Here is a 27,960-nt window from a genome sequence, read left to right on the forward strand (position 1 = left end):
GATCATCTTATATTATGATATGGGTATGGGAGACCAAATTTATATCCTGATTTACCCGAAAATCAATGTTTATAGCAAAAAAAAAAAAAACCTGGTACTGCACGCACGTGCCGGAAATGTGTACAATAAAAGTCTTTTTAGTCGCGACTGCAATCAAGAATATTCAGAATGGGGATATTCTTATGATAAACGTAACCAATTAGATAATGGCAAGTAGGGGGGAAAAAATGCCGTGTCGTCATGATAAACATTCAGTTTTTACATGAAATTCTAACACATGTTGTAGACATCATATAAGCTCTTTTCATAAGGGGTGCCGTAGGTATTTTTCCGCACACAAAGTCCCGGGAAGATAATGAAGTGGAGAAGAAGAAAACAATAGGCTGATGCGAAAAGATTAGACCCAAATTTTGGTAAGAGCGCGAGAAAAAAAAAAAATTGATAATGGAAAAAAAAAAAGGAGCGCGAGTCAGAGGCCCACTTTGGTAATGTGAGCCTGGTGATAAATAGAGTGCATCAAAAACTTGTACTGCTAGCAGATGGTATAAAAGACTCTGAATAGACAATTAGTGTTGAAATAAACCCAAATTTAGGGAAAAAAGCCGATTCTGGATACAAGAAAGCTTTTAAAAGGTGAATTATCGTGAGGCTTTTGGAGTTGTTTTTCAATTATTGCAGCTCGATTCGCAAGGGATATGCAGAGTATAGTTTATTGAGAAGAGTGAATGGAGAATTACGCCACGAAAAGGCATTCTTCATAAGATTATTGAACCTCGTAAGCAAATCCACTGCATAAGAGACACAAACTAATTAGCAATTATCCTTGGCAAACTGCAAATACAAAGGTTTTAAAGGCATTTGATATTGCTTTGTTAACTGAATCCGCACATTCAAATATCTGCTTATTTGTTTCTCTTCGGGAAGTCACTTATTCCAAAGCTTACTGTTTCATTTGAACTGTGTTTTCAAATTAACTTTTTACCAACCATATGGGGAACACACAGCCACAGAAGTAAATATTTTTTATGTTTTATTATGGAGCGCCAATCTGTCGATGATGATAAAGCGGGCTGTATGAGTCCGTCAAATGTGAGTAATACATCGCTGAAGATGTCACCCAGTCTATCAATTATTCAACAGCAAATGCAACAGCAACAGAATTCACAAAATGCAAGAGTACAACGAACAGAAAGTGTGCAAGACAACATAAAGCCGTATGCGACTCAACAGATGTCGAAAGTGCAGACACAAAATAATGGTACAGTTCAAGATAGAAGGGAACTTTTTAGAAAAGGCCTGAACAGTACACCAGGTATAATTTACCGTCGGTTACCATCCGATTTTATAAATTGTCAGAAGGAGGATTTAATAGTTATAATTTCACGGATGCTTACGTCGCTTACTAGAATTAACGACCAAAGAACGGCACCAAACTTGCAATATATTGATCACGGGAGTCTTACACGATTTCATTCGCGTTCGCCTCCACAAATATCAATTTTTAATTATCTATACCGGCTGTCCCACTACTCAGCCCTTGAACACTCCGTTCTAATAGCTACCGTGTACTACATAGACTTGCTAACTCTTTGCTATCCAGTTTTTGCAATTAACTCATTGACTGTTCATAGATTTCTTCTTACGGCAACAACAGTCGGTTCGAAATCATTATGCGATTCGTTTTGTTCCAATAAACACTATGCTAAAGTTGGCGGTGTCAACATCGTTGAATTAAATATGTTAGAAGCGGAATTTCTCAGACGTGTGAACTATAGAGTTGTTCCTAGGGACTTTAATCGAGATCGAGAAAGAAGAAATTCTGTGACAACCATCAGTTCTTCCGAGAGAGACGAAGAACCAGAAGGTATCAGTGCGGCTGCTGATATCCTAAGCATGTATTATAATCGAATGGTTCTTTTAGTCGGTGGAATGCATCCAAACGATGTTGATGGAAATACTGTCATAACTGGACATAACGATAATATTGTGTATTATGTCTCCGATGATGATGATGAAAGCAGATATTCTGGTTCAGATATTAATGAAATCAACGGTAGGTTTGCCGACCCATATAACACGGAGTCGTATATTCATAATGGAAATCGGCTTGCCGAAACTTCTGAATGTCAGCGTCAAGATATAGAGCCTGGTATGAGAGCGGACCAGATGCAATTTTTTGATAATGAATTTGTTGATTCGTCAACCGATTATGATTCATCATCTATTTCAGACTCGTATTACGAGGAAGATGCAGTTAATTGCAACCCAAGAAAGAGACCCGCTGATAAATCGGGAATGGGAGAATCCAGACAAGGGTCAAAGCCCAGTAGTAAGAAAATGAGATAGATACTCTCAACTTGCACACTTTGGTTGTGCATTTGAATGTAAACCTAATAATAAGCCCATACGATAATGTATAGGTTATCGACCGGGCAGATAGATATTTTCTGTGTATTACATTATATAACAGGGGAAATTAAAATAAACATTCGGTAGTCTTTGTTGTTCCTGCCTTTAGTTTATCTTACTATGCACGAATTAAAAATCTTTGGAAAAGAAAAAAAAAAAGGAAACTTCTTTGAGTTACAATTGAATTTCATGATGCTTATGGCTTAAGGGAAACACACACCTGCTTTAAATAGGCTAAAATCGAGATCCGGGCTAACTGAAAATAGTGGGATCAAAAAAAAGGTATACAATACAAACTCAATCCGCGACCCCACAATAAACTCACTCCTTTTATTATCGCGCAAATCCCGTCTAACTGGGAACTTCTGCTGATTACGCATGCTAACAGATATATAAGGTACGATATTCATCCGTTTGGAGAAAATTTCTCAATACCCTATTTCACAAAATAATATATCCACTACTATACATATAATATTTATTTGTATTATCAATTACGATGGGAAAGAAAATAATGACATGCCCTTTTGATGAATTGGAACAAAAGGTAGTTGCTTCCGGCTACGAAAAATTACCGGCCCTTCTAAACGAAGATAACCTGGATAACTTGTTTATAGGGCCTAACAACCTTCTTCAGAGGGATCGTATTGAGGAAGTTAATGTTTACAGCAAGCCAATATATTCCTTTGTGGATCTTAATCGGCTTGAAGGTCAGGAGAAAAGCACCAAGGATCCTATTCAAATCTTAGTTGGGGATTCTCCCGGTTCAGACACCGTCCCTATATCCAATCATCTCCTCTGCTTTTTGCGTTTGGGAAAAGGATTAACGTCACATCAGAATATTGTGCACGGTGGAGCAATTGCAACAATTATGGACGAATTCCTGGTGAAGGTAGCACTCCCTTTTACGACAAATAATTTCGCCGTTACTGCTAGCCTCGACATTAAATACGTGAAACCATTGAAATTTGAAAATGAGGAGAGGTTATTAAATGTGGTGTTAGAGTGCTTTGTAATCGGCAGAAAAGAGGGTAGAAAGTTCGACGTTTCTGGGTATCTCAAAAGCATCGAAGGAAATTACAGGTACTGCAAAGGTGAACTTTTGGTAGTTGTACCTCGAGATTGTCAATAGGCAATGTATGCAATTTGCAATGAAATACCAATTTATTCATGCTTTGTTAAAGAGTAAGAAAAATATTGGATCTGTTAGCTTAATAGAAAAATAACAAAACTAAAAAACCAAAAAAACTAAAAGAGAAAAAAACCATAGTAAACGAAAGTGTAGAAAGATGAGCAAGAAGAGAAAGAAAATGAATGAAATAAGAAAGAAGAAAAAAAATGCCAAGTCAAGTCATCTAACGCCTTGCCGAAACTTCTAAATCTAGAAATCTGGCGATAAGAGTCCTGCTAATAGCAAGCTGTCTGACTGTAAACCTTCTTTGGTAATCAGCCCACACATGAGCCTGAATCAAAATCAACAAGCAAAATCCCTCAATAATCATAGTTGGAGAGTTGCAGATCAACTGTCCAGTAACACTCCATTTAAGTCCAGATGCAATAACCAATAAGGCCACAACAGTAAAGACTGATGCCATAACAGAATATTTACTGGAGCACGCATTACTGACATAAACAGAAATCCGTTGCTGAATGTTAAACTTGGTTGAAGGTCTTTGAAGCTGGTAATCAATACCCAAAATGGTCAATAATTCCTGAGAGTCATCCAATAACTCGTCAAACTTGGCTTCATCATATGCAGTGATTGCGCGGAAGGTTTCTCTAAGAGTGAAACCGTCAATGTAACCGACTAATCCAGTATAGGTACCAATAATCAACCACCAATTGCTGTCCCATTGCATCAAATGACCAATTGCAAGCCAGACAATGAACACCAGAACAGAAATTGCTAGACCGATACCGGAACCAATGATGGCAGCATAAAACGAGATGACCTTTTCAAAGCCTTTACGCTTACAAGGCAAAACTTCGACTTCCTTGTTTGGCTCCATATTTCCTGTAAGGTATCTGCTGGTACCCTCAATCTTTGAATCTAGCAAACTCACCTTATTAAGCTCATTACGAACGAATTTGTTGTTACGTGCACGCACATTTTGTAAGACAACAGAGCTGATAAGCAAGACAACTGCAACTGCAGTGTTAATGTACATCTGCCAAACGTCACTCCAGGAAACATATTCTGGATTCGAGCCGGAATAACGGCCAGTATATGGAGGATCGCTGTCTGTTTTGAGCTTGAGAGCACCGCATCCAACCCAAACGAAAACACCAATCCAATAGAGGATGATGGCTGGTGCGGAACCAAGTATTTTACTGAAGAGGGTAGCCTGACGGTCAAACCAGTTTTCTTCAGCTAAATCAACGGTAGGAGTTTCGGTTGAACGTATGTGGACTTTCTTCTGACTCCTATGGAATTCAGTGAGCAGCTGCTTGTGCATGGAAAATCTTGACTTAAGACGACCATAAAATGCTAAGAACCTATCACTGTCATCAAGCTGTTGTCTCATTAAAAGCGTGTCCCATATATAGCATTGAATTGACTGTCCATCCTGCATAATAATCTGCCATGTCTCCGGTGCTTTATACACGATACCAATAACAATCCACAAAATCAATATTAACGATGCAATACAGAAAACGGTAATAGAACCTGCCCACCGAACAAAAATCTTTAACATCACATCGATGTACGAATGATTCAAAAGGTCGTCTTCTTCCTTAATCTGGAATTGATCGATCTCATACTCAGAAAATTCGTCCTTCTCCTTTTCGGAAATGCCCGAGACCTCTCTAGAAATGGGTGATAAAAGAGTTGAAGAAGGTTGGACAACGGTACTTTGAATGGAAAAAGCCGTTGCCTGTCGGGGAACAAACGATCTCTTGATCCAATCCCGGGTTGATCCCATTATCAACCCAATAAATCCAAATCTATGCGAAGTTATTTTGAAAAAAAATATAATATACCTTTCTGCAGTGGCTGCGGGAAATGCTGAAATCAAAAAGAACCAAATTTACAGTTTTTTAAGCGAAAATCTCGTAGGAAACGTAAGTCAGCCTTTTTTGATTTTTCCTTCTCAGGTGTAAATGTGCGCTCTGATTTTTGCGATCGCGGAAATCCCTGCTTTGAAGAGACCAAGTGAAACTTAGTACAGTACTGCCACTTTAAAGAGTGAATATCTTTTATTTAATCTATACAAATACTTAGAGCAGTTTGTGTAAAACAGACGGGTTCATCATGAGGGAAGAAGAGTGGATTCGGGCTTTATTTATAATATGATATACTTCAAGCAGGCGGGTATAATTTTTACGAAGAAAAATATTTGCAGGCTATTTGGGGAACATCAGAAAAGTTACGAGCACACTAACTTTGTTAAATTGTATTATATTCAAACCTACGAGCGAATTAAACCACATCAACAATAGAGTGAATTATTTGGCCATCAATTTTTTTTTTCGGTTATATTGCTACTTCGACCAAGAGTTTTCATTTCATTATATCATAAATGCGGCAACCAACAATCGTTCTCTCTCTCATACTTCGGGATTAGCTGATTTTTCACTCAACATTCATACCAGGTAGATATAACCGTTAAATTCGAGCATCTGCATTTATGGGCCTTATTTATAGAAGGTCCTCCTGTAGAAAACTTATGATTTCTCTATTAATTTTGACATTTTACAATGACGTTTTATCTGAAAAGGCCAATACTGTCGAGAAAATTATCCATCCGTGTAGATCCGCTTAAAATAGTAAGCAAAAAAAACAAAATTCTATTGTTGAAATATTACTTGGCGTATGCGGTTGGAAAGACGAAGCTAGAAAAAATAGGTATACTGCAAAAGATGAAAAAGATAAAGGAAAGGTGCCGATGATGAAAAAGATAAAGAAAACAATACCATCCAACTTTATCGAAGGGGATATTAGTATCGTCAAAGCGAAAAGCCCGAAACATGTAAACAAACATGCTGAATAACACCTTATACGAATATTATATTCACTCATGATCGGGATTAGATCAACCGTACGTGGACATGACATTTGAGCATCCCGAATATTGGTTCAACCTAGGATTCCTAAAAAAAGATTTACATATAAAAATGCAGGCGCTTGCAAAGGAAATTTTTTTTTGTTTTTGCGGGAAAAAAGTATGAAGGGCTTTTTAAACTAAATAGAGACTTCGTTTGTGGTCGATTGACGCTTTTCTTATACGATTTCAAAGCCCGAACCGGTACCACATTTTCTGTCAGCTTTGCTTTAGAATCGAGCAAATTTCAAAACTGATGAGTGGGCAGTTGGTTTAGGCGTTCCGGCAAATACAGCATGCAATAAACTGTTAAGCATTGCCAATATTTCACTATTATTAATAAGGTGGGGCTATGCTTTTAGAATACAGCAAGTATTTAGTACCTCGAAAATTTGCCGACCGAGAAAGCAAGTACTTGTTCTTTTAGGTCTGAATTATAATTCACCTGCAGCACATATTTTGCTCATCGTATCTTAGTTCAATAGGCTTTATATATAAATATACCTTTAGGATTATTTTTAGTTGTGCTCGATGTTTCATAAAGGGAAGATTTTGGAATATGGATTTGGTAATCAATCTATGAAATTTCATTCACTATGCTTTCATTACAGGAGCCGAAGTTGCTACGCATTTACTGGTCAATTAAGGAAGCAAGGTTGGGATCAACATCCTCTAATAAGTGGTCATTTGCGATGGTCAAGGATGTATATGACAATGTATGGAAGTAAGAACATGTTGCCGGACAGATATTCAATGCAACTGGCACGAAGACCAGAACATCAAATAGATATGCAGTCTTTAAGAAAGTCATCACCATTCATCCAAGTGCGCAGAAAAATATCAATTATAAGAGGTACCGGCGTAGTGATAGAAGGAATTAGCAACAGAGTAAAAAGAATATGGCGTGTGATGAAGAATACGAAGAGGCCATTCAACACAGATGACATCAGTGCATTTGTTTCATGGCTTTTGGCTGGAAATGTTGTACTACTCATTATAGGAACGACCACATTTTTTTCACTTTTGCTCTATACTCTGAATACAGTGCTTGCTCAGGAGCTGGTGGCCGAATGGATAGGAAATATGATAACAAAAAATTCAAAGCTCACTGTAACTTTTGAGAGTGCCATAGTTCCGGATTGGAAAGACGGGAAAATTCAGTTTAAGAATTGCACGGTGAGTCGGAGACCTAAGAATGCCGGTACATTCAAGAAAATAGCAGTAAATGGAGAAGGTGCAAATGATGAAAACCACAAAGTAAGGCACAAGTTTCTGGAAATGGGAAAGAATTTGCCGTGGAATAAAAATGGATCCGAAAAGATGGAAGATAAGACCGCCGAGTACGATGATGGAAATTATACGCAATTTGATTTCACAATAGACGAAGTAAATGTATCACTAAGCTTTAAGAAATGGCTGAATGGCAGAGGCATTATAAAAGAAGCATCTGGAAAGGGAGTTCGAGGTGTAGTTGATAGAACACATGTTTTCTGGAAGAAAGGCGATTCAGCCACCAAATATAAGAATGTTGCACAACCTGGTGATTGGGAAATTGAGAACTTTCAGGTAGAGGATGTGTTATTTAAACTGATGAACCCAGATGGTTTTAGATCATTTTCAGTGTCTATTTACAAATGCGAGGTTCCACTGTTACGAAAGAACTGGCTCATGTTTGATATTTTGAATGCAAAGCACATGAGCGGAAGTTATGATGGATCTCTATTCACCATGAACCGCCTGCAGAGATTTGACAGCTTTAACGAGGAAAAAAGAATTGACCGCGAAGTGAGGAAGACACACTTAAGGGAGGAGAAATACCAGGATTTAAGCTTAGTGGATGATCATAGTTTTAGTAGAATGACCAGATTTCGGATTGATAACTTGAAGCTTGATCATTTGAATCGGGGAATGTCTGGACCATTCGGATGGATCAATAAAGGTACAGTCGACATGATTGCCGATGTTATTGTTCCTGAAAAGAACATCTCGATGAATGATATATCCATCGATGAGATAGTGAAATATTATAGTAAAAACCTTCGTGGGAAGGCTAAGAAAGCAGATGACAAGCTCGCTATGAATAATATGTTCATTTTAGACTTCTACCTAAGATTGAACAATCCACGAGCTTCGGTCCCATTGTTTTCAAACGATCTTTCATATGTAAACAGTGCTCTGATACAGCCGATTGTGGCATACATCAACTCAAACAAGACATATATTCCTATCAGGTGTCGTATTTACAAAGACGTCGAAGATTTTGATGGATCTTGGACATTATACGATTCGCTTTTGATGGATGATTTATCTATTGGAGTTTACAAAAGCTTTGCGGATTATGTATCAGACGAACAAAAGAGAACGGATCGGGTCAAGAAAATCAGCATCTGGTCTTTACAATTTTTGTTGCAGCTGATACTTTTGAGTTTGAGCACTCTAAACAGCTGAAAATCGTGGACGCTTTCTTAAATTTAATTCATATTTTGTAAAAGCTCACAAATCTTGATGATTTGCATCTGATATATATTTTTACGGGATTAGAACAAACTTTGATATTCATGTGTATACAGCCAAAAAAAGTAGCCAAATAACCACAAATTATGTCCTACCGGTTGCATGCGTTGACTTATAGGAAAAAATGCCTTAAATAGTAGCCACACTAGTATTTTGAGTGTTTTACTTATTTGATAGAGTGCAGACACGTAGATAAATTTCGATGCGGTATACTTGTCATTTTAATGTCCATTTTTATGCATGTTTATCCAAATTAGTTATGCCTCTAATTTTTCTTTGTTAAATAATTAATCACATTGTCCCAGAGATCCGTAAGTAGTCTTCATAATTCACGATATCCTGATTGAGCTCATGGTGTAAATATTACGAGGAAAAAATATTTTATTTTTCTCCAAAATTAATATTATTATATCCCGATATGCTTCAATCCTCAAGAGGCTATCATTTTAAATGGCGAATATACAACCATGTTAATTTTCAACTAAGACATTAAAGTCTTCTTATAATTATCCTGCCGTAAATCTTAAAATAAGAGCTTAAATTTAAGGCATCCTGCAACCACGATGCCACACTTATCTCCGAAAATGAACTGGATTTAAAGCCTCGAAGATCTGCTTATAAGTAAAGAAAAGAACAATCGGACAAAGTATGGGTTTAAAAGAAATAGACAAAGACTGTCAAATTTTATTATTTGCTGTCAATTGACTAATTGCATTGTTTTATTGCAAATGTTGATTTTAAGAAAAATTCATGAGAGATGAGGAAGAAGTCAAAAAGAGCGAGCATTTTAAAATAACGAACGACACGAACACGTTCAGATATTTATCTCCTGAACGAGAACATTTGCCGAGATATTCCTTTATTTGCTAAAGACGATCTAACAAATTTCATAGTAATGTTATCTAAGGGGAATGTACTTGACCACTTTATCAAAGGGTCTAGGGTTTGCTTCAATATTATATCTCCTGCGATCTTCATTTTCTGTATTATATAAATTATAAATTTGTTTAGTAGCTGGATTTCGGCTCAATTGTAATCAGTTTGAACAATTTAACTACCTTGAAATTAAAGAAGCTAGGGAAAGAAGAAAAAAAGAAAAAAAAAAAAAAACGTGGCGGATAGAAGCAAAGAAAATGGAAGAAATAGATTACAGGACCCGTCACCATGGAAACCATTAATGAAAATATAATAGAAAAGACCAAGTGCAGGAAAGCAGCTTGAAGCTGATTCATTTATTTAGGTGAAGTTGAAAATGTTAATTTTTGGGGCTAGGTGCACAATAAACAAATTAAGCCTTATTCTGTGCATCTCATGGAAGCAATTCATGAAGATCGGTTGGTTCATTAAGCGATAACAATAAACGTTTCCGGCAACAGAAGGAACAGAAAAGTTTGTAGCTAAAAATGTTGTAGTAATTGCATGGCAAAAATGTATTGATACCTGATTGTTAGTGAATGCAAAGATAAAAAGAAATGTATGAGGGAAGCTGGCAAATGCAGTAGGGAATCGTTAGTGTCGAGGGCAAAAGGAAAAGAGGAAAGAAAAGGTAAAGTAAGCATGGGGAGGAAAACAAAATTCTAAATATTACTTCAGATGAGTCCAATGTGAAATCGGTATGATGTGGGGAACGGCAAAAAGTATAATAGACGCTATTGCAGTAGGAAGTATGGATAATGTATTGTAATTCGGCAGAACAGACGTAGACCGGCGGTATTTGGAGTAGAACAATTTAGTAGAATAATTAAATGAGGTATTTACGAAGAGGGTAAAAAGGTAAAGGAGATTGAGCGCAGAACCTGCAATAAGTGATAATGACGTATTTATTTTAGCTTTAATGAGCATTATTAAGGTAAAAAGTATGAATCAAAAAAAAAAATCTCTACAAGAAAAGGAGAAATATGGTGAACAATGCAGATAATAAAATTTCTAACAATTATCAAAATAAAGCAAATGATAAAAAATTAACTAAAAAAATTTCAGAAAGTATAAAATATTATTTAGCCCGGGTCTCAGCTAATTGGAGCCTTATAATAAGTATTCATTCAGAAACTGAGAAAGAAAATAGTACAAACGGGGCAAGCTTGATAGCGTTTTTTTATGAACGAATGTACATTCTAGCCAGTAGACTGGTTCAAATTTGCCTTTGAATATCAACTTACATTCATGTATGGAATGAATGACTATAAAAGCATATCACTATTGTTGATTTGGGACCGCTTTTTGCGCCCTTTTTTCTTTTTGAGAATTTATATTGGGCACAATGCTGAAAATATTATAAAAAGAAACAACTATATAAAAACAAAATAAAAAACCCGCGGAAGAGAATTTGGAGAATGCATTTTTTTTATCTGCACGGAATTCGAAACGCATTCATCTCTGTGACCGAAAGAACAATCAGCGAAGAAATGCCACATCGTTAGACCTAACTCTACCGTACGTTCGGCAAAACAAACACCCGCATTTTGGATCCTGGTACATAAACTGGGCCATCCGCATCAGGTTCGATTCGTTTTCTTCCAGAAAAAAACGTATTTAAAGTTAATCAATTTCTTACTTTAAAATTATTTACTGCATTGTCGCAATAGAAGGTGTGACTAAGTATCAGGAAGCTGATTGTTTGGAAACAAAGTTTCTATTGCGTCTCATTCCAGCCAGATCCAGCGTTTGCACAGTTTTGAATCTGGACTTTGCGTTAAACTTCTTTTGACTTGCATCTGTGCTTATCCGGCAGTTTCTAAATTTTTTTTCTTTATTTTCTCTATTTATTTTTTCGATTTTTTTAGTTTTTTTTTTTTTTTYMAAAATTTCATTTCTTTTATATATATTTTTTTATTTTCCCTTTATTTTTTACCAGCTTTTTTCGGAGTGGACTAGCTAGGCTGGTGATTATTATATACTAATAGTTCAACACTTTTTCTTTCTGTTCGTCGACTGGATTCTAATAGCTCGCTTTCTTTAGAGCATCATCAAAGTTCTGGTTTCCAGTGAACTTGATTCTTTTTCATATTGGCCGTCCCTTTTTGTCAGCTAGCAGCACTTTTTTCTTATCACAGGCATATTTTTTCCCCTGATTATCTTATTTTTTTCAGCCATCCGTGCAGCGGAATTTTGTTGTCGACACTATTCGGAAATACATCTTTTGCAAAGGGCAATTGATCAGCAACTAGGACAATTTTGAAAGGGACAAAAACACAGGCAGAAAAATAATACCTGTGGATAACCGGACTCTTTAAACATTGAATACTTTTGGTGTTTCAAGTTTTCAATACTAATTACTACTCGGGCATACGTGCAGAAAGAAATTGCTCCCACATTTGAGAAACGAAGACTACGATAACGAATATCATTCCGAGGAATATCGTGGAACTGTTCCAGGCGACTAACCAATCAACAGGTACATTTTGAAAGGTTTCAAGTTACAAGTGACAGGTCACAAATTTGTTCACAGTCTTTTCAGTTTAGGATTTTCAGGAATATTTCCCTTTTTCGCTTCGCTCTCCTTATAAGCTTTCCTCTTTTCTCGTCTTTTTTTTTTGTGCTCTACATATTTTTCCTGCTTCTCTTAACGGAGTTATTGCGACCATCTTTTTCTTCTCCATCGCAGCATTTTTGGTGCAGACTCAGAACTTTCCCAGACCGGCTTGCTATTTTCTTTATCGTCTTCCCTGATGTCTTTGCCAACCAGGAAGACCCAGAAATATTATGCAGAATCTGGGTCTTTTTCTGATTCAAAAGATACGTCATCACCATCGGATAAAAGCCATACGGCTGGTGACAATACTCACAGCACAAATAGAACTTCCAGTCTGCAATCCCTGCCATCTGGGTATGCGCAACAAAATTATAGCTCTTATCACAAGCTAGAGAAACCATTCCCAGTAGCAGGTGCTAACACGAGATCGTTTTCATTTGACCCGACGAATTCTCAGCCGCGTCAACCAGATGCGATCTTCAGCGAAAATCCCTTCCCACAGTTCGGGCAGTCTTCACAGCAACATCTAGAGCAGCTGCATTCTTACCAGAATATATCAACGTCGAAATCACAGCAACTGCCACTAACGCCACAGGGATATCAAGTGTATCACAAGAACCCTACGCAAAAGCAGCAAAACACAATGGGGACCGTTGTTAATGATCAAGCTTACTCATACTATCATGGGAAGGCCCCTCAAACATTCCCCATGTCACAGCCACCAATCAACCCACCCCAAATAAACATACAGAAGGGATCCGGGATGAATTTCATTTCGGCACCGCAAATAATGGAAGAAATGCCCTCAGGATATCAAAGTGGTGCGGCTGTGACAAATCTGGCGTCATCCAATGCATGCAATATTCAACAAGGAACGGCTGAAATGACCGGATTAGCGAATCGTCCCGCGGATATTAATTATATGGGTATATCAAATCTTGCGTACGAGCTCTCACAGAAGATTCCAATTCCCCCTTATGCAAACGTTCAACCAAGCCCAGAGTCGTTGAAAGTGGAACACACAAAACGGAACAGGAGAAAGTCCAAGTTTACTGAGGAACAAGACAAGATGATAGTAGACATGAAGAAGGCAGGAAAGTCCTGGGTAGATATTGCCGAAGCTTCCGGGGTTGGTACATACTTGGCTGCAAGAAATCGGTATCAGGTGTTAATAGGACAGCAAGGTGGTGTCAACTCTGACAGTGGGCCGGATGATGTTTTGCAACTTCGAGATATTTTGGACGAGGGAGAAGTTGAAAAATGGCAATACTTGACCCGAGAATTCATCAAGGCCAAGGGGCAGGATGTGAGTCCTGAACAGGTGAGGGAATTCATAAGATACCTGTTTTGGAAGAATCCAGCACTCTTTGATGTTGACGAAAGTTACCTGTCGGAGCTCATGAAGTTGCAGCAGGGCCCAAAAAGCAAGGCACATGATATTCAACAGCAACACCAGCAACAACACCAGCAACAACAACAACAACAACAGCAACAGCAACAACAACAGCAACAGCAACAGCAACAACAACAGCAACAGCAACAACAACAGCAACAGCAACAACAACAGCAACAACAACAACAACAGCCAATGTCATCAACACTCAGCTATCCCCAACAAGGAATGCAGATGCAGCTGGGACAAACGTTACAACAGTATTTCCAACCATCGTTATATCCAACGTATGCCCAACCGCAAAGCTATGTTTTGCAACCACAAAATCAGATTTATTCTCCTGCGTCTCAGACCCAGCAGCATATGCTGCACCTACCAAGACAAAATATACCCCCTCGTCAATTACAAATGGATTCACCTGCCCGAACTCCGCACGAGCAGGCGCCCCCCTCATGGCCACCTGTTGGAATACCGCAACAACAAGAACAAAGCCAGTCTCAGGTCTCACAGGAAGAACAGGGACTAATACAACAAGAAAAAAGCGGCTCAGATAAAGATACAAAGAGACCCTAATTTTTATAATACCAGGTGGATAATGGTGTAAATATATACAGCCCATTTGAGCATCGACGACGACTCAAGTATATAGATAATGCATGTACGATATTTTTTGACAATGTAAATGTACTACAATTGTATGCGTGCGTGCTAATAGGTTGCATATTCAATCATACATGCTGTGGTCGCCTCTTCTGAAACACGGCAGTGGTCTCTTCGCCAAGGCAAGGAAGTGTTTCGCATTGATTAAATATTGCAAAGCTTGGGACAATCCGTATAGAGCTAATAAAAAAAAAAAAAAAATGAAAAACGAAAAAAAAATATGATCACTAGTGTAAGAATGTTGATCTAGTGTGACTGCGTTGCTAGATCTCAGCGAGAGGTAGGTATGCATTAAATTAAGTGAGAGAAAAAAAAAGTTCAATAGGGCAGATGCAAGCTGGAGGGGAGATATAACTATTGGATATCTGGCATCGGAATTGCAGATCTCTATTTTTTTTTGGACAACACCTACGGATTATTAAACCGAAAGTAGTTCATAAAAGTGGCTGTTTGAAGTTAAGCTAACAATTATATTTACTACCTTGAGAAATCATGCTGCTCAAGAAGTTGAGTAGCTTCCAATATCATTATGCTTTTCCTTTTTTTAGAAGCCGCGGAACAACTTCAACCGAAGAAATCTGAACAGCGATCGTACAAACTGAAGCTTTTTAACAGTGTGATTGAGTACTATAGGTGAAAAGCGAGCCAAGAGGGAGCCCATTAGATTAGTTTCTGGTATTATCGAATGCAGCTTAAGCTAAACCAACTAATATGTAGGGTAAGAATGGAATTTGTGAGTTCACAAACGGGCTGAAAAAAGTTTTTTCTATAAAAAATGGAGCTTGCTGTTTAATGCTGCCGACACATTGTATCCAAAAACAGCCGCAAAAGAATGAGAAGATCAGTGACCAAACACTTCTCTCGCAGATTTTTTGGCTGCAAAATAATTAATGCCTAACACAGAAACTAAAAATCAATTAGTTCAGTTGGGGGCAGGGGAAAAAAAAAAAAGGCAGAAGAATCTCAAATGTTTTTCCTCTCATCTTAAGTAAATGGGGTATAAATAAAGGAAAGGGAAAGAGGGGGGAGGACGGAAGAGGGACATGGGCACGAGTAGCAATTTTTATTTATGATTTTATCATCTCCACATGATTGATCAACTGAATATGTGGAGTGGCGAAGAACAAAGCAAAACAAAGCTTAGAAATGTGAAATAAAAAAATCAGCCATACATATACCGACATGCCCCATGAATACTGCTTAAAAAAGTCCGGAAATTTTAACTTGATATTATTGTTCAATCATGTGACCGCGACTAAAACAGCAGATTGTCAATATTGTAAATGACCCGGCTAATTTTAACAAGATTATTCGATCGTCTTTTCAGCCGCTGCCCTCCTTACTTCATACATTGTCAATGCAGCCTTTTCTTTAGTACTGCCTTACCCACTTTTTTTTTGGTGGGTCTATACATCCTGTAATGAAATTAGGATAACCAATGACTGCCTTTTTCCCTCCCCATATTTATTCTCCTCGATATTATGCTGGACCTTTCTTCTCTTTTCCTCTTTTCTGATACCTATATCTTCGGTTAAAAAAAGAGACTGTTTAGGGATTTCAGACGATTTTCAATACAAACTGTACTGCCAAGAGCTTGCTGTTACTAATAGAAGCAATCTAACCATCTAGGACGAACGAAGGCTGAATACTGGTTGAGGTGAACACCATTATATTTTCTTTACTTTATTGCTTAAATACCTGATTACATTTTGTTTATTTTCATCCACTGAATGCCGTCATATGCTTATGTCACACTTCTTCTTAACTCCGGTTACTTACCGGGAACGTTGGCGTTGGGTAAATCGTTGAAAAATACAGGCTCTGCAGTGCCAATTGTATTACTATACTCTAAGAATGCGGTCAAACCGGAGATAGTCCGTTTGCTTCATGACTCTGGCTTATTCGAAAGGTTCATCAACATTGATGACGATCTGATTGAAACGAGAAATCGGTACGAATTGGATAACTTGCTTCATCGTTCCGAATTAGACACAACTCTCACAAAATTGAACTGCTGGAGAATGACCGATTACGATAAGTTGGTGTATCTTGACTCTGACACTATTGTCATTAGAAACATTGATGATTTGTTTACCACGGATGTCACCGAAACGCAAATATTTGCAGCACCTGATTGTGGATGGCCAGATTGCTTCAATTCCGGTGTTTTTTTGCTCAAACCAGACTTACACACTTTCGAGGATATTTCTAAATTCGCTGAAAATGTGGACTCATTTGATGGTTCCGACCAGGGTCTTCTGAACGAGTTTTTCCATTTATCTGGACCACCACAGTATTCGTGGGATCGTATTCCATTTACCTATAATTGTACTTTAAGCTCGAACTACGAGTATGCTCCCGCAATGGTGAGGTTTCACAACGATATTCACGTTTTGCACTTTATTGGCTCTCTAAAGCCATGGAATGATCGGTTTATTTCCGGCAAACAAAGCTCGTTTGCACTAGATTTCTTTTCCAATGGAGATAAAAATACCATCCACGATTTATGGTGGAATGTGTTTGACTCTTTGCAAATTGCTGACAACAAGCCAAGAGATTTACTTGTGATGTCAGGAAACTTGCAACCAGATAGACTCGAAATTATCCACAGACCTATAATAATGGATATTGTGGAAGAGGAACCACAGGCTGTTGTTGATGAAGATGAGGGGCCAGCTTCTATTGACCAAGTTCTTGATTCTACTGAGGTTAAGTTTCCAATGTTTTATTACAAGAAGTCAGTTCATCACGAGCCACTGGTCGATCAATCTTCTAAAGGTGAAGCTTGGAGGATGAAGGAACCAAGATTCCACTTTCCGAAGTCGGAAACCGAAATTGAAGCTCCTCGAGAAGAAATGCCAGATTTAGCACCTGCAGAAAACAAAGAAGAACCTCCAAAAGAAAAGGAGCACGAGAGAAAGGGCAGCTACGTTGATGAGTATGTCAAAGAGAATCCAATCTTTCCATGGGAAAAGAACCAGACAGAGCCAAAAGTTTCAAGGGTGTTTTACAATTCCCCAGAGTATAATCCTCTTACATACAGTATTTCATTTTATGGGGATCACAAGGTGGTGAAGTCACCTGCAGCTGCAGATACCGAGGATGAAGACGATGGTAAAATACCAACTGGAAAGTCGAATAATGGAGAACACAAGACGACGAAACGTTTGATAGGATTTGATGACGGTGACGCGTTGGAACATTACATAGAGGAGGTTGAAAAGCTTCCAGAATATGAAGACGAGAGTTCGGACACATTGAATGAGACTTTGGAAGAAGCAGAGAAAGATGTTGTAAAACATGAAGATTCCGGGAAGGGAAATACCGAGAAGGAAGACATTAAAAAGGAAATTGATGGAAAGGAGGAGGACGACGATCAGACCTTAGCAAATAGTGATAAGTATGAAAACAATGTGGCTGCAGATCCCTCTTTGGCTAAGGTGGAAAACGACATAGAGGATGAAGATCGTCTCACAAAACTAAAGGAAGATAATTTGGAGGCGGGAAAATTGGCGGATAGTGTGGAGCTTAACGAGGAGGAAACAACAGTAAATGAAGTGGTTGATACTTTGGCCTCTAACATTGGCAAAACCCTCTCTTTGAAATAATCATCTGTCGATTGTTTACATAAAGGATATTCTCATGCCATATAGTCTCTTTTCACTCGCAACTTTATTCGAATATTTGTTGATGCATGCGTATATTACTTGCTACCAAATTTTTTTGCTATCATTTTTTAAATTTTTTTATTTTTTTCGGTCACATTGCACAACTAACCTTATGAAAAAAAGGATACGTGATTATGCGTTTGCAAACAGGACTTATCATAACAATCGTTACTATTATAGCATTGAAATATTTTTTAATAAGGAAAACGAACGCTTCTTGTAACTATAGAATGAAGTAAAATTGCAAATATGTAAAGATAGAACAGATCAAAGCAAAGCAATGAAGCAGCATTTTAAAAGTAAGATACGCAAACTCTCTCTACCAACCGCTACAAGTAATTATCATATGAAATAATCCAGAAGACATCTCTCCTTTCAAACACTAATGCATGAGCTAATTACGTGGAATATATCCCTGATGAGCAGATGGAACCTGGGATTGAGATCTTGGCAGCATCTGAGATGGAGAGGACGCATTTCTTGCCCCAACATTTTCTCTAAGGGCAGTAAGCTGCTTTGTTCTGAAGGTTTCATAGTGCTGTAAAGCTGTAGTCTCAATCAAATCGTACAAGTGCGTTCTGGTCAAAAAGTCTCGCAAATAAACAAACTCACATTGAGTGACATCTTCAACATTTATAACACCCCATTTCGTTCTTCTGCCACGCACAGCCTCACCTTTGGCGGTCTTTATGACTTCTTCGGAACCAACAACTGCAAATGGAAGCATTGAGCGAATATCCTTGTTGAATTGTGTCTCTTCCGGTGTAAGACGGCTTCCAGTATCATCATTATAAGGATACATTCTAAGCCCGTACTGCTCGAATTGCTCCTGGAGCACCTTCTTCAAATTTGCCCGTTCGTCCAACGTCAAAGTATCGGCCTTGGCTATCACAGGAATGACGTTGACAACCTCGGACAATCTTCTCAAAACCTGGATGTCCAAGTTTGTTAGGCCATAGTAGTTTGGTGCGATGAAATACAAAACACAGTGAACACGTGTGTCCTTAATGAATTTTTCCCTGTCGGCATTCAACTCCCTTCTCAAGTATTGGTTGTGTTGATCCTTGATGTACCTGAGTATTGGATCCCAGCAACGGTTATTGTTGATCTGATCAGCAAAGCCTGGAGTATCAATAATGTTGAGGTGTAAGACGACATTATTCTCAACCAAATCATGTGATGTGACCTTAATTTCGGTCGTACGCTCCACTGGATCGTAGACAGTGTTTCTTCCGCACGATTCGTCGAGATGTGCACTGAATAAAGTATTGACTAAAGTTGATTTGCCGAGTCCAGAAGCTCCGACTAACATGATATTCAGAACAAAGCCTCTTTTAACCAACCGGTTCTCGATCTGAGTTGTAATTGTGTCAAAACCAACATAATTGGTTGGCTGCATTGTGGAATTATCGTCCAAAGAAAGTGGCTGCTGGGCTTGTTGCGAAGACTGCAAAGACGATTGATATTGCTGTGACTGACTATCGGTCATCGTGATTCAATATATGCCTATTCACTTTAAATTCTCTCCCGTTCTCTAGAAATTAATGGGTGCGTAAAAGCAACTGGATTACACAATAAACCCCTAAAACAAATCAACGCTTGTTATGAATACTGTTCAGCTATAATGCTTTTTTGTTTTTAATTATGTTTGGCTTCTTTTGTTTCCAATGCGAAAAAATGTTAGCATTTGGGACGCGCGAGAATTTCTTTTTGTTAGACGAAAAAGCGACGCACTCGTGGAATATTTAAAAAAAGAAGTGAGCTCTATCTTCGACTAAAATTCCCGCGTGTAGTAACTTTTATTTCGATGTGGAAATTTTGGGGCTCATAGGCAGGATAGTTAGCTCATCGACGCGTCGATAAAATTCAGAGTTATAGTGGTAAAAATTGATTATAAGTATTCCGAAAAGAATAATTCAAGTGTACTTCTACATTTCTCGACTGTGCTGGGAAAGTTGCATGAGAAGAAAGGGAGAGCAAAAAAAAAAAATTAATAGTTCAAACTGGGTAGAGTTGACATATTTAATTATGATGTTGTGTCTGCACATAATCGTACGGAGTATATCGTTTACATAAGGAAATCTGGCTGGAATTGCATTTATAGAAATGTCATATGCACTAAGAAGTGCATTAGGAATAATGAGCATAGGGGAGGCGCTTCTTCCGAAAATTACCCTTCCTTCGATAACTCTTCCTATACCTTCGTTTCTTAATCCTAAACGGACGCAAGAAGATCCACCTACAATTGAAGAAAAGCTAAGTGAAATAGCAGAGAATGCTGCTAACAATGGAGCAAAAGTTCCTTTTTTTACGGGTAATGGAATATACCTTGCTGCCCCAAAAAAGAAGAGATCACACATGAAAAGAAGATTAAGGGTTTATACACCTGGAAGCAAGCACGTGAAGCTCAAAAACGAGTTGAACAGGTGTCCCGCATGTGGACACTACAAGAGAGCACATCATCTTTGCATGAATTGTGTCTCACAAATACAACAATACTGGAAACAGAGAGATGCTAAGCTTAAACCTCCGGCATACAAGGAAGAGTTCGCCAATCCTCTTGATGAGCAGGTACTGTACCCAGGAAAGACAGAGAGGGCATATGACAGGAAGTTAAGATTGAAAGACTATTTGGTGAAAAGGCCAAAAACTCTTCCGGTGGAAAAATGAAGATACAGAGAGTATGATGGCAATATTTCCTAGTATCATGTAAATAATTTGGGCTTGTTCTTATAATATGGCTTTGGATAAAGAATACTGGGGTCACTAGAAGAATACATATTAAAATATTCTTGTTTAATCGATGTAAGTTTTGGTTTTATGCTTTTCTATGTTTGATTTTTCATTTTTCGCCTGGACTTTGTACAGGCTCTAGTTTGAAATTTTTTTGCACATTAGCAATTACGTTTTCCGGCAATGCATTACTTCACGTTGGTGCATTTGAGCACAAATTCATCTAACTTATTGTATATGGGCATACCAATAATGTCATCACAGATACATGAAATTAAAAGGATAAAGGTATCACCAGTTAAAGATAATTCGATACTTGCAAAAACCAGGTATCTTCCTTCAAATTTAAGATTACGTGTGGTAGAGCATCCACAGAATATCAAACCTTATGGAAACTTTGTGCTTGCAAATGATGCTCAAAAGCTGGCTGTTTTAAAATCCAAGGGCTCCTTTTTTGGGGGACTATCGGATGACTTAATTATGGAAATCGTTAATCTGTTGGATACTCCTGACTTGGTCCATCTCATGCACACCAGTAGATATTTCTATGGTTTCGTGAGCTTTGACCAGATATGGAGAGATCTATACATAAAACGTTTATTGCAACGGGAACAAGGAAAAAGCATAAGATTTTCAAAGTGGAGAGGTTCCTGGAGAAATTCGGTGTTAGGTATAGATTGTCAAAGCAAAATTAATTGTGATGTTGTATATTCTGATATACTTTATGAGCAATATCAGAACTCCCAAGTGAAATATCAGGATCTTTTTTCGAATTTGATTAAAGAGCAAGAAGTATTGCGCCAACAGAAGCCGCTTGTCATGAAGAATTCTGCCCCTTTAAAATCATATTATAAGGGGAGAATTCCTAGGATTGATGAAGAAACATTCACCATGGAAGATTACAACACCAACTGGTACAACCACCCCTTTATTCTACAATCTGCTGACAAAAACAGATGGCCTAAATGGACCACCGATTATCTGCAGGACAAATTTTCTGATGTTAAGTTCAGACAGGAGTCTGTAGAATGGCGATTATCTCGGTACATGGATTATGCAAGAAACAACAACGACGAAAAGCCACTATATTTATTTGATTGCAATTCAAATGCCACCAGAGAACTTGGAAAGGAATTTTCTCCTCCACCATATGCAAAAGATGATCTTTTAAAAGTTCTCGGAGAAAGTCGGCCAGACCATTTATGGCTTACCGTCGGGCCAACGAGATCTGGATCTGGATTCCATAAAGATCCAAATAGCACATGTGCATGGAATGCAGTTTTACAGGGAGCAAAGCTTTGGATAATGTTTCCACCAGATATGCTTCCGCCGGGAATCCATACAGATGAAAGTGAAAGTGAAGTGACCGCTCCTGTTGATGTTGCTGAATGGGTTCTTTCAGGTTTCTATAACGACGCTGTTAAGATATCAGACCAAGCCTACAATAATCAAGGATTAAGCTGCGTTATTGGAATGACGTTTCCTGGTGATTGCATGTATGTTCCCGCTCAGTGGTGGCATACTGTAATAAACTTCGAAGATACAGTTGCTTTGACTGCGAACTTTGTGCCTATTGTTCGTCTCGAAGAGGTTCTCAAATTCTTTAAAAATAAACAGGATCAGGTCAGTGGGTTCCATGCGAAGAAGTTCAGGAAGCATTTGGAGGAGTTTATAGTCCATGAAGGAGACACTTTGGATAAAAATATGCACTCTAAGTTTGAAAAGTTTCTTAATGCCAGCAACATGAAAGATACGGACGAGGACGTAGGGGAGCTCCATACATCGACAATTGACTTACCTGTATTTGAGTTTCTTGTCGAAAAACTACGCCGAACCAAGTATTCTGAGAGGCTTGAAAAGGCACTTGATGCTATCCGGAAAGAAGAGAATAAGACGAAACCATCCGGTAGATCCCAGCTTTGGGAAAATCTAGCTAAAGAAAAGAGCAACGGGTTTAGCTTTAGCTTTAACTTAGGCGTTTCATAACATTAAATTATTTAACGAAAGCTTTTAAGTCTATTATAGCACGTACTTATGTACAAGAGTCAGAATGTAATTGTAAATTCTGATAATCTAATCAAGTTCATACAGAGTTCTCAGGGATGCACTAACAGTCTCATAGGCTCCTAAAAAGACAGCACCTCCTGCACTAATCCACATAGTTCTTGGAACGATTCCACTGAGAAAGATGCTGTACCCTTCATTTTGCACCATTCTGCTTATCATTTTGAAAACAGGAACCCGCTGCTTTTCTAGCATAAGCCTGGTTTTTAAGACATCTAATGGCGTTGTAATGGCAGCTGCTATACCCCCTGCAATAGACCCACAAACGGCATCTTTTCCAGGTGACAAATGCTTTACGTTCGTTTTCTCTGCCCATTCAGCCTTCAATGCCTCATAAAGGGGGAATTCGATAGTCGTAAACGGAATTTCACGCATAATTGTAGTTCCGTAACCCCTATAAAGCCCTTTTAAGATACCTTCACCAGACTTGTTTCCTGCAATGAATTTAAACGATTCCCATGATGTCTTAAATTGCATTGACTGAGTTCTCTGCTTGATCACCTCCACTGGAACTCGAACTGTGCACGCTGCTATTTCACCCATAGACGAGCTGATCATATGGGCCACAGTTAATGCAGTTGATTCCTTCGAAAAATGACTAGGGAGAACTCTGTAAAGATATCTTTTCATGGTGTCATATGTGATGAAAAATAAAGATGCCGATGGTGCCGATCCTACTAATGCAGATCCAATACCTTTATACAACCCCCTAAAACCACCATTGTTGAAAAAGCCTCCAGATGCTTGTAGTCTTGTCTTTAAAGTATCGATGGGAAAAAACGTCAAGTCGGTGGCAGTACCTGCACATCCACCACTTACGAGCGATACGAAGAAATAATTTGATGCCTTGGAGTTCGTTGACATTTAAAATTGGTAGTAACTCAGAAGGTCTTGCTTTATAAAGTTTATATCTGCTATTTTCTGAAAAAAAGCAGCATGGACTAGCAGCATGGACTAGTTAAATAATGTTACTTCACATCGAACCTCACTAAATATGGGATCCAATATGCAGCATATTGTAAGTTCTCCGCGATAATATGACAAATTTCAGTTTTTTTTTTGTTGTTGTCTCTCGTATTTCAACCATAAAACGGCTGGATCGATGCCGTTGGCAGATTCCAGGAGCTAAGCGGAAAATGTTTCTTCAACATCGACGCGTCCATACGACTACGAATTGTTGAACGTAAAAAAACGTCTTCCGTAGTGCGTAACAGATGCACTCCTCTTTTCAATCCGATATGTCCGTATGCATGGGGAATTTGGTATGCACCGGAGTAACAGGCACAATTTGTCCATAACAGGCAAATTCAGCGTTATCAGGTTTATGTAAGGCGATTGACGTACAAAGCAGTCCTCTAAAGCCTAGAATGAAGAAAGAATATTATAGCTGGTATCAGCGATTCAGCAATGTATAAATCTACCCACGATTTCTCTTTGGATATGTGATTGCTTCTGAGAAATAGGTATTACGATGTTAGGATCAATAATAATGTGCAGGACAAGAGATATATGATCTACGCAAATATGTGGTTGAACCAAACTTCTAAATTTCCTTTGCATCCCAATTATCTGGGGAAAAAATCTCCGCAAGAAAAGATTACTCATCAGTGCAGTCCCAATTTTTTTTTTTAGTAAATATAATATTATTAAATATTTCTCTATTCTACTATAACGAACGAAGTTTAAGCATCACAACCAACCGATGCAAATGATTTATTTTTGATAGCGCCCTATCGATATGAAAGCAACAATTTTGTGGCAACTTCGTGTACATCCGGGAAAGTAAAAGCGATTATCGGTTATGTTCAATATTTTCTCCGTAAGTCGCCTCAGCTAATGAAATGCAATTGTCTTTCCCCATTCAGCTTTTTCCTAATTTTTAAATTTATTTTTTTTTCTTACTTTTCCACCACATTTTCCCACTATATTTGCCAATCTTTCCCCTCCTTTTACCGCTGAATATAAAACCGATCACAGACGCCGTTTTTTATTTAGCACGCTTGTTTATTGTGCATTCTTTTCCATACTTCATCAGGCAAGGTATTTACTTGGAGGTCGGTTCTTTACGGAAAAAGTATATTATATTGTAAGGCGAAATGCAATTACCTATACATTTCACGAACAGGGCTCTTCAAAGCTCCGCTCGGAGAATGCTTTCTACAAGTGCAATAAGAGGAATTAGTGCAACTGGTTTGAACAGAATGGCCACAGCAACAGCAACGGCAACAAAGACGGCAACAAAGACTGCAACAAAGACAGAGGAGAAGACGCAGGAAAAAACACAGTTTCATCTGAATTTCAAGAACTTCAACAGAGATGATACGAAGTATGGTCATAGACCAATATACATGGATATGCAGGCAACAACGCCCGTGGATCCTAGGGTTTTGGATAAGATGCTTCCATTTTTCACTGGTTTATACGGTAATCCACACTCCTCTACGCACGCATATGGCTGGGAAACCGATAAGGCTATTGAGCAAGCAAGAAAAAACGTTGCTGACGTTATTCACGCTGATCCAAGAGAAATTATCTTTACATCAGGAGCAACTGAATGTAACAATACTGCATTGAAGGGTGTTGCTCACTTTTATGGTAAGAGAAAGCACCACATCATCACGACACAAACTGAGCACAAATGCGTTTTGGATTCGTGCAGACATCTACAAGATGAAGGCTTTGATATTACGTATCTATCAGTCAACGAGGATGGATTGATAGATTTAGAACAGCTTGAAAAATCTATCAGAAAGGACACGTGCCTTGTTTCTGTGATGGCTGTGAACAACGAAATCGGAGTTATTCAACCTATAGAAGAAATCGGAAAAATATGCAGAAAGCATAAGGTTTTCTTCCACACAGACTGTGCCCAGGCCTACGGAAAGATTCCTATTGATGTCAACAAGATGAACATCGACTTGATGTCAATTTCTTCGCATAAGATCTACGGTCCTATGGGCATAGGTGCACTCTACATCAGAAGACGTCCAAGAGTGAGAATTGAACCACTTATAAACGGAGGTGGTCAAGAAAGGGGTCTGAGATCTGGAACCCTTGCTCCTCCTTTGGTTTGTGGTTTTGGTGAGGCTGCTAGATTGGTCCGGGAAGACTATGATTACGACCATGCTCATATCAAGAAGCTTTCAGATAAGCTTGTCAAGAATTTGATGTCCATTCCTTACACGACATACAATGGATCGAAGGAGCACCATTTCCCAGGTTGCATAAACGTTTCCTTTGCGTACATTGAAGGTGAGTCTCTATTGATGGCATTGAAAGATGTCGCCTTGAGTTCTGGATCTGCATGTACTTCTGCTTCTTTGGAACCATCTTACGTTTTGCATGCTATTGGTGCCGATGACGCATTGGCCCACTCTTCTATCAGATTTGGTATAGGAAGATTTACCACTGAAGATGAGATTGATTATGTTAGTGATGCATTGAGGCAGAGAGTCAAGTTCTTACGGGACTTGAGTCCTTTGTACGAAATGGTGCAGCAGGGTGTGGATTTGAGTACTATTCAATGGGCAGGCCATTGAAATGATGCTCTGCAAATATATCACTTTCTGATATAGCTTATATATCCCATACATGTATATTCACAAGCTGAACTTTGTTTCTATCGGTTACTATAAGGCGTGTTTTAATTGTTACAGATCAGTCATTTGTAAATAGTTCTATATGTTTTTTTGTTCACTACATTAACGTAGGTTTCATAATTAAAAGGAGATTACGACATTAAATATATCTAATGTTTTCAGCATAGGGCCGGGAACTATGTATAATTAAAGGATTTATTCGAAGCACTATATTAGGAAACAGCTTAATGTTAATGAGCATAATGAAATTCAGCGGAAAAAATTTAAAAAAAAATTTTTATCAACTTTTCAGAAGCCGTTTGAGCTTTTCATTAATCATTATTAACACTGATCTGATTATATAGGACTTTTAAAGCTCACAACATATAGAAAAATTTTCTTAGATTAGTTTATAATGAGTTCAGAAGAAACCCCTTTGACGACTAACCCTGAAATAGTTCTCCGAAAGAGAAAAAATGCTCTTCGACTCAGGGAAGTGAAGAAGTTACAAGCTGGAGAAAGAGCAGCAAAGAGATTAGCACGCAAAAATTCTAAAAACCAAAAGTTCATAAGAGCAGAGACTATGATCGCAAGACATAGGGCGAGTGAAAGAGAACAGTACAGAATTAAAAGGGTGACAAAATATGATAGGGAAAGTATTGAAAGATCAGATAAAAAGGACGACGATGAGAATTCCAAACTAGTTTTTATTATGAGGATAAAAGGTCCTTATGGAGCAAGAATTCCATATAAAGCAATTCAGATTTTAAGGTTATTAAGACTTGACGCTGTTAATGTCGGTACTTTTGCCAAATACAATGAAACTATCAGACCACTTCTTAGAATCGTGAATCCTTATATTGTGATCGGAACACCATCACTAGCGACAGTGAGAAATTTAATTCAGAAGAGGGCAAGGGTGCGTATTTCTGTTTCTGAAATGAAAACTAAGATCGAGAAAGGTGAAATCGAGGAAGGAGAAGAGTATGATGAGGCTCGTGAGACAGTCTCAGTTCCATTAAATGACAATAACCTAATTGAAGAGAAGCTTGGAGAAAATGGCATTATTTGCACTGAAGATATAATTCACGAAATTGCTTCTGTTGGACCAAGTTTCAAGACTTGCGTGAAGTTTATGGAACCTTTTAAGCTTGAACCTCCTGTCAATGGATGGAATGCTTTCAGTAAGTTAGAGAGAATTGAGTATGATGAAGAGATGAAGAATCATAGGGTGAACAATTCTGCCAGAGCACCGCTGAACGAAGTTGATGTGGATAAATTTATCGCCAACCAAATATGATGGATATTTTCAGACTTTCTTTATGTCTATATATTAATAGCATTTACTTCAAGGGTCAACGTACAGGTAGTGTAGTTTTCGTGAGGTAAGATATGAAAAATCTGGAGAAGGTTGAACTTATGAAGC

At 38.2% G+C, this 27,960-nt stretch overlaps 12 protein-coding genes across 12 annotated transcripts; 9 read left to right on the forward strand and 3 right to left on the reverse strand.

Moving 5' to 3' along the window:
• Positions 1–1,035: 1,035 nt before the first annotated feature.
• Positions 1,036–2,346, forward strand: BRETT_003328 (uncharacterized protein; the record flags this gene model as incomplete). Its single annotated transcript, XM_041281839.1, has 1 exon — positions 1,036–2,346. The coding sequence occupies one exon, from the start codon at positions 1,036–1,038 to the stop codon at positions 2,344–2,346; it is 1,311 nt and encodes a 436-aa protein (XP_041139630.1).
• Positions 2,347–2,923: 577 nt separating this feature from the next.
• On the forward strand, positions 2,924–3,541 carry BRETT_003329 (uncharacterized protein; the record flags this gene model as incomplete). The annotated part of the gene is made up of 1 exon (XM_041281840.1): positions 2,924–3,541. The coding sequence occupies one exon, from the start codon at positions 2,924–2,926 to the stop codon at positions 3,539–3,541; it is 618 nt and encodes a 205-aa protein (XP_041139631.1).
• A 223-nt stretch (positions 3,542–3,764) lies between these two features.
• On the reverse strand, positions 3,765–5,333 carry BRETT_003330 (uncharacterized protein; the record flags this gene model as incomplete). Its single annotated transcript, XM_041281841.1, has 1 exon — positions 3,765–5,333. The coding sequence occupies one exon, from the start codon at positions 5,331–5,333 to the stop codon at positions 3,765–3,767; it is 1,569 nt and encodes a 522-aa protein (XP_041139632.1).
• Positions 5,334–7,154: 1,821 nt separating this feature from the next.
• Positions 7,155–8,900, forward strand: BRETT_003331 (uncharacterized protein; the record flags this gene model as incomplete). The annotated part of the gene is made up of 1 exon (XM_041281842.1): positions 7,155–8,900. The coding sequence occupies one exon, from the start codon at positions 7,155–7,157 to the stop codon at positions 8,898–8,900; it is 1,746 nt and encodes a 581-aa protein (XP_041139633.1).
• A 3,734-nt stretch (positions 8,901–12,634) lies between these two features.
• Positions 12,635–14,404, forward strand: BRETT_003332 (uncharacterized protein; the record flags this gene model as incomplete). Its single annotated transcript, XM_041281843.1, has 1 exon — positions 12,635–14,404. The coding sequence occupies one exon, from the start codon at positions 12,635–12,637 to the stop codon at positions 14,402–14,404; it is 1,770 nt and encodes a 589-aa protein (XP_041139634.1).
• Positions 14,405–16,221: 1,817 nt separating this feature from the next.
• On the forward strand, positions 16,222–18,099 carry BRETT_003333 (uncharacterized protein; the record flags this gene model as incomplete). Its single annotated transcript, XM_041281844.1, has 1 exon — positions 16,222–18,099. One exon carries the CDS (start codon positions 16,222–16,224, stop codon positions 18,097–18,099), a length of 1,878 nt encoding a protein of 625 aa, XP_041139635.1.
• A 454-nt stretch (positions 18,100–18,553) lies between these two features.
• CDC10 (cell division control protein) lies at positions 18,554–19,648 on the reverse strand (the record flags this gene model as incomplete). The annotated part of the gene is made up of 1 exon (XM_041281845.1): positions 18,554–19,648. The coding sequence occupies one exon, from the start codon at positions 19,646–19,648 to the stop codon at positions 18,554–18,556; it is 1,095 nt and encodes a 364-aa protein (XP_041139636.1).
• A 617-nt stretch (positions 19,649–20,265) lies between these two features.
• Positions 20,266–20,829, forward strand: BRETT_003335 (uncharacterized protein; the record flags this gene model as incomplete). Its single annotated transcript, XM_041281846.1, has 1 exon — positions 20,266–20,829. One exon carries the CDS (start codon positions 20,266–20,268, stop codon positions 20,827–20,829), a length of 564 nt encoding a protein of 187 aa, XP_041139637.1.
• A 315-nt stretch (positions 20,830–21,144) lies between these two features.
• BRETT_003336 (uncharacterized protein) lies at positions 21,145–22,878 on the forward strand (the record flags this gene model as incomplete). Its single annotated transcript, XM_041281847.1, has 1 exon — positions 21,145–22,878. The coding sequence occupies one exon, from the start codon at positions 21,145–21,147 to the stop codon at positions 22,876–22,878; it is 1,734 nt and encodes a 577-aa protein (XP_041139638.1).
• An 87-nt stretch (positions 22,879–22,965) lies between these two features.
• On the reverse strand, positions 22,966–23,820 carry BRETT_003337 (uncharacterized protein; the record flags this gene model as incomplete). The annotated part of the gene is made up of 1 exon (XM_041281848.1): positions 22,966–23,820. The coding sequence occupies one exon, from the start codon at positions 23,818–23,820 to the stop codon at positions 22,966–22,968; it is 855 nt and encodes a 284-aa protein (XP_041139639.1).
• Positions 23,821–25,106: 1,286 nt separating this feature from the next.
• NFS1 (cysteine desulfurase) lies at positions 25,107–26,495 on the forward strand (the record flags this gene model as incomplete). The annotated part of the gene is made up of 1 exon (XM_041281849.1): positions 25,107–26,495. The coding sequence occupies one exon, from the start codon at positions 25,107–25,109 to the stop codon at positions 26,493–26,495; it is 1,389 nt and encodes a 462-aa protein (XP_041139640.1).
• A 454-nt stretch (positions 26,496–26,949) lies between these two features.
• On the forward strand, positions 26,950–27,834 carry BRETT_003339 (uncharacterized protein; the record flags this gene model as incomplete). The annotated part of the gene is made up of 1 exon (XM_041281850.1): positions 26,950–27,834. One exon carries the CDS (start codon positions 26,950–26,952, stop codon positions 27,832–27,834), a length of 885 nt encoding a protein of 294 aa, XP_041139641.1.
• Positions 27,835–27,960: the final 126 nt, after the last annotated feature.

The sequence above is a fragment of the Brettanomyces bruxellensis genome, chromosome 9, assembly GCF_011074885.1.
Source record: "Brettanomyces bruxellensis chromosome 9, complete sequence".
Classification (NCBI taxonomy): Eukaryota; Fungi; Ascomycota; class Pichiomycetes; order Pichiales; family Pichiaceae; genus Brettanomyces; species Brettanomyces bruxellensis.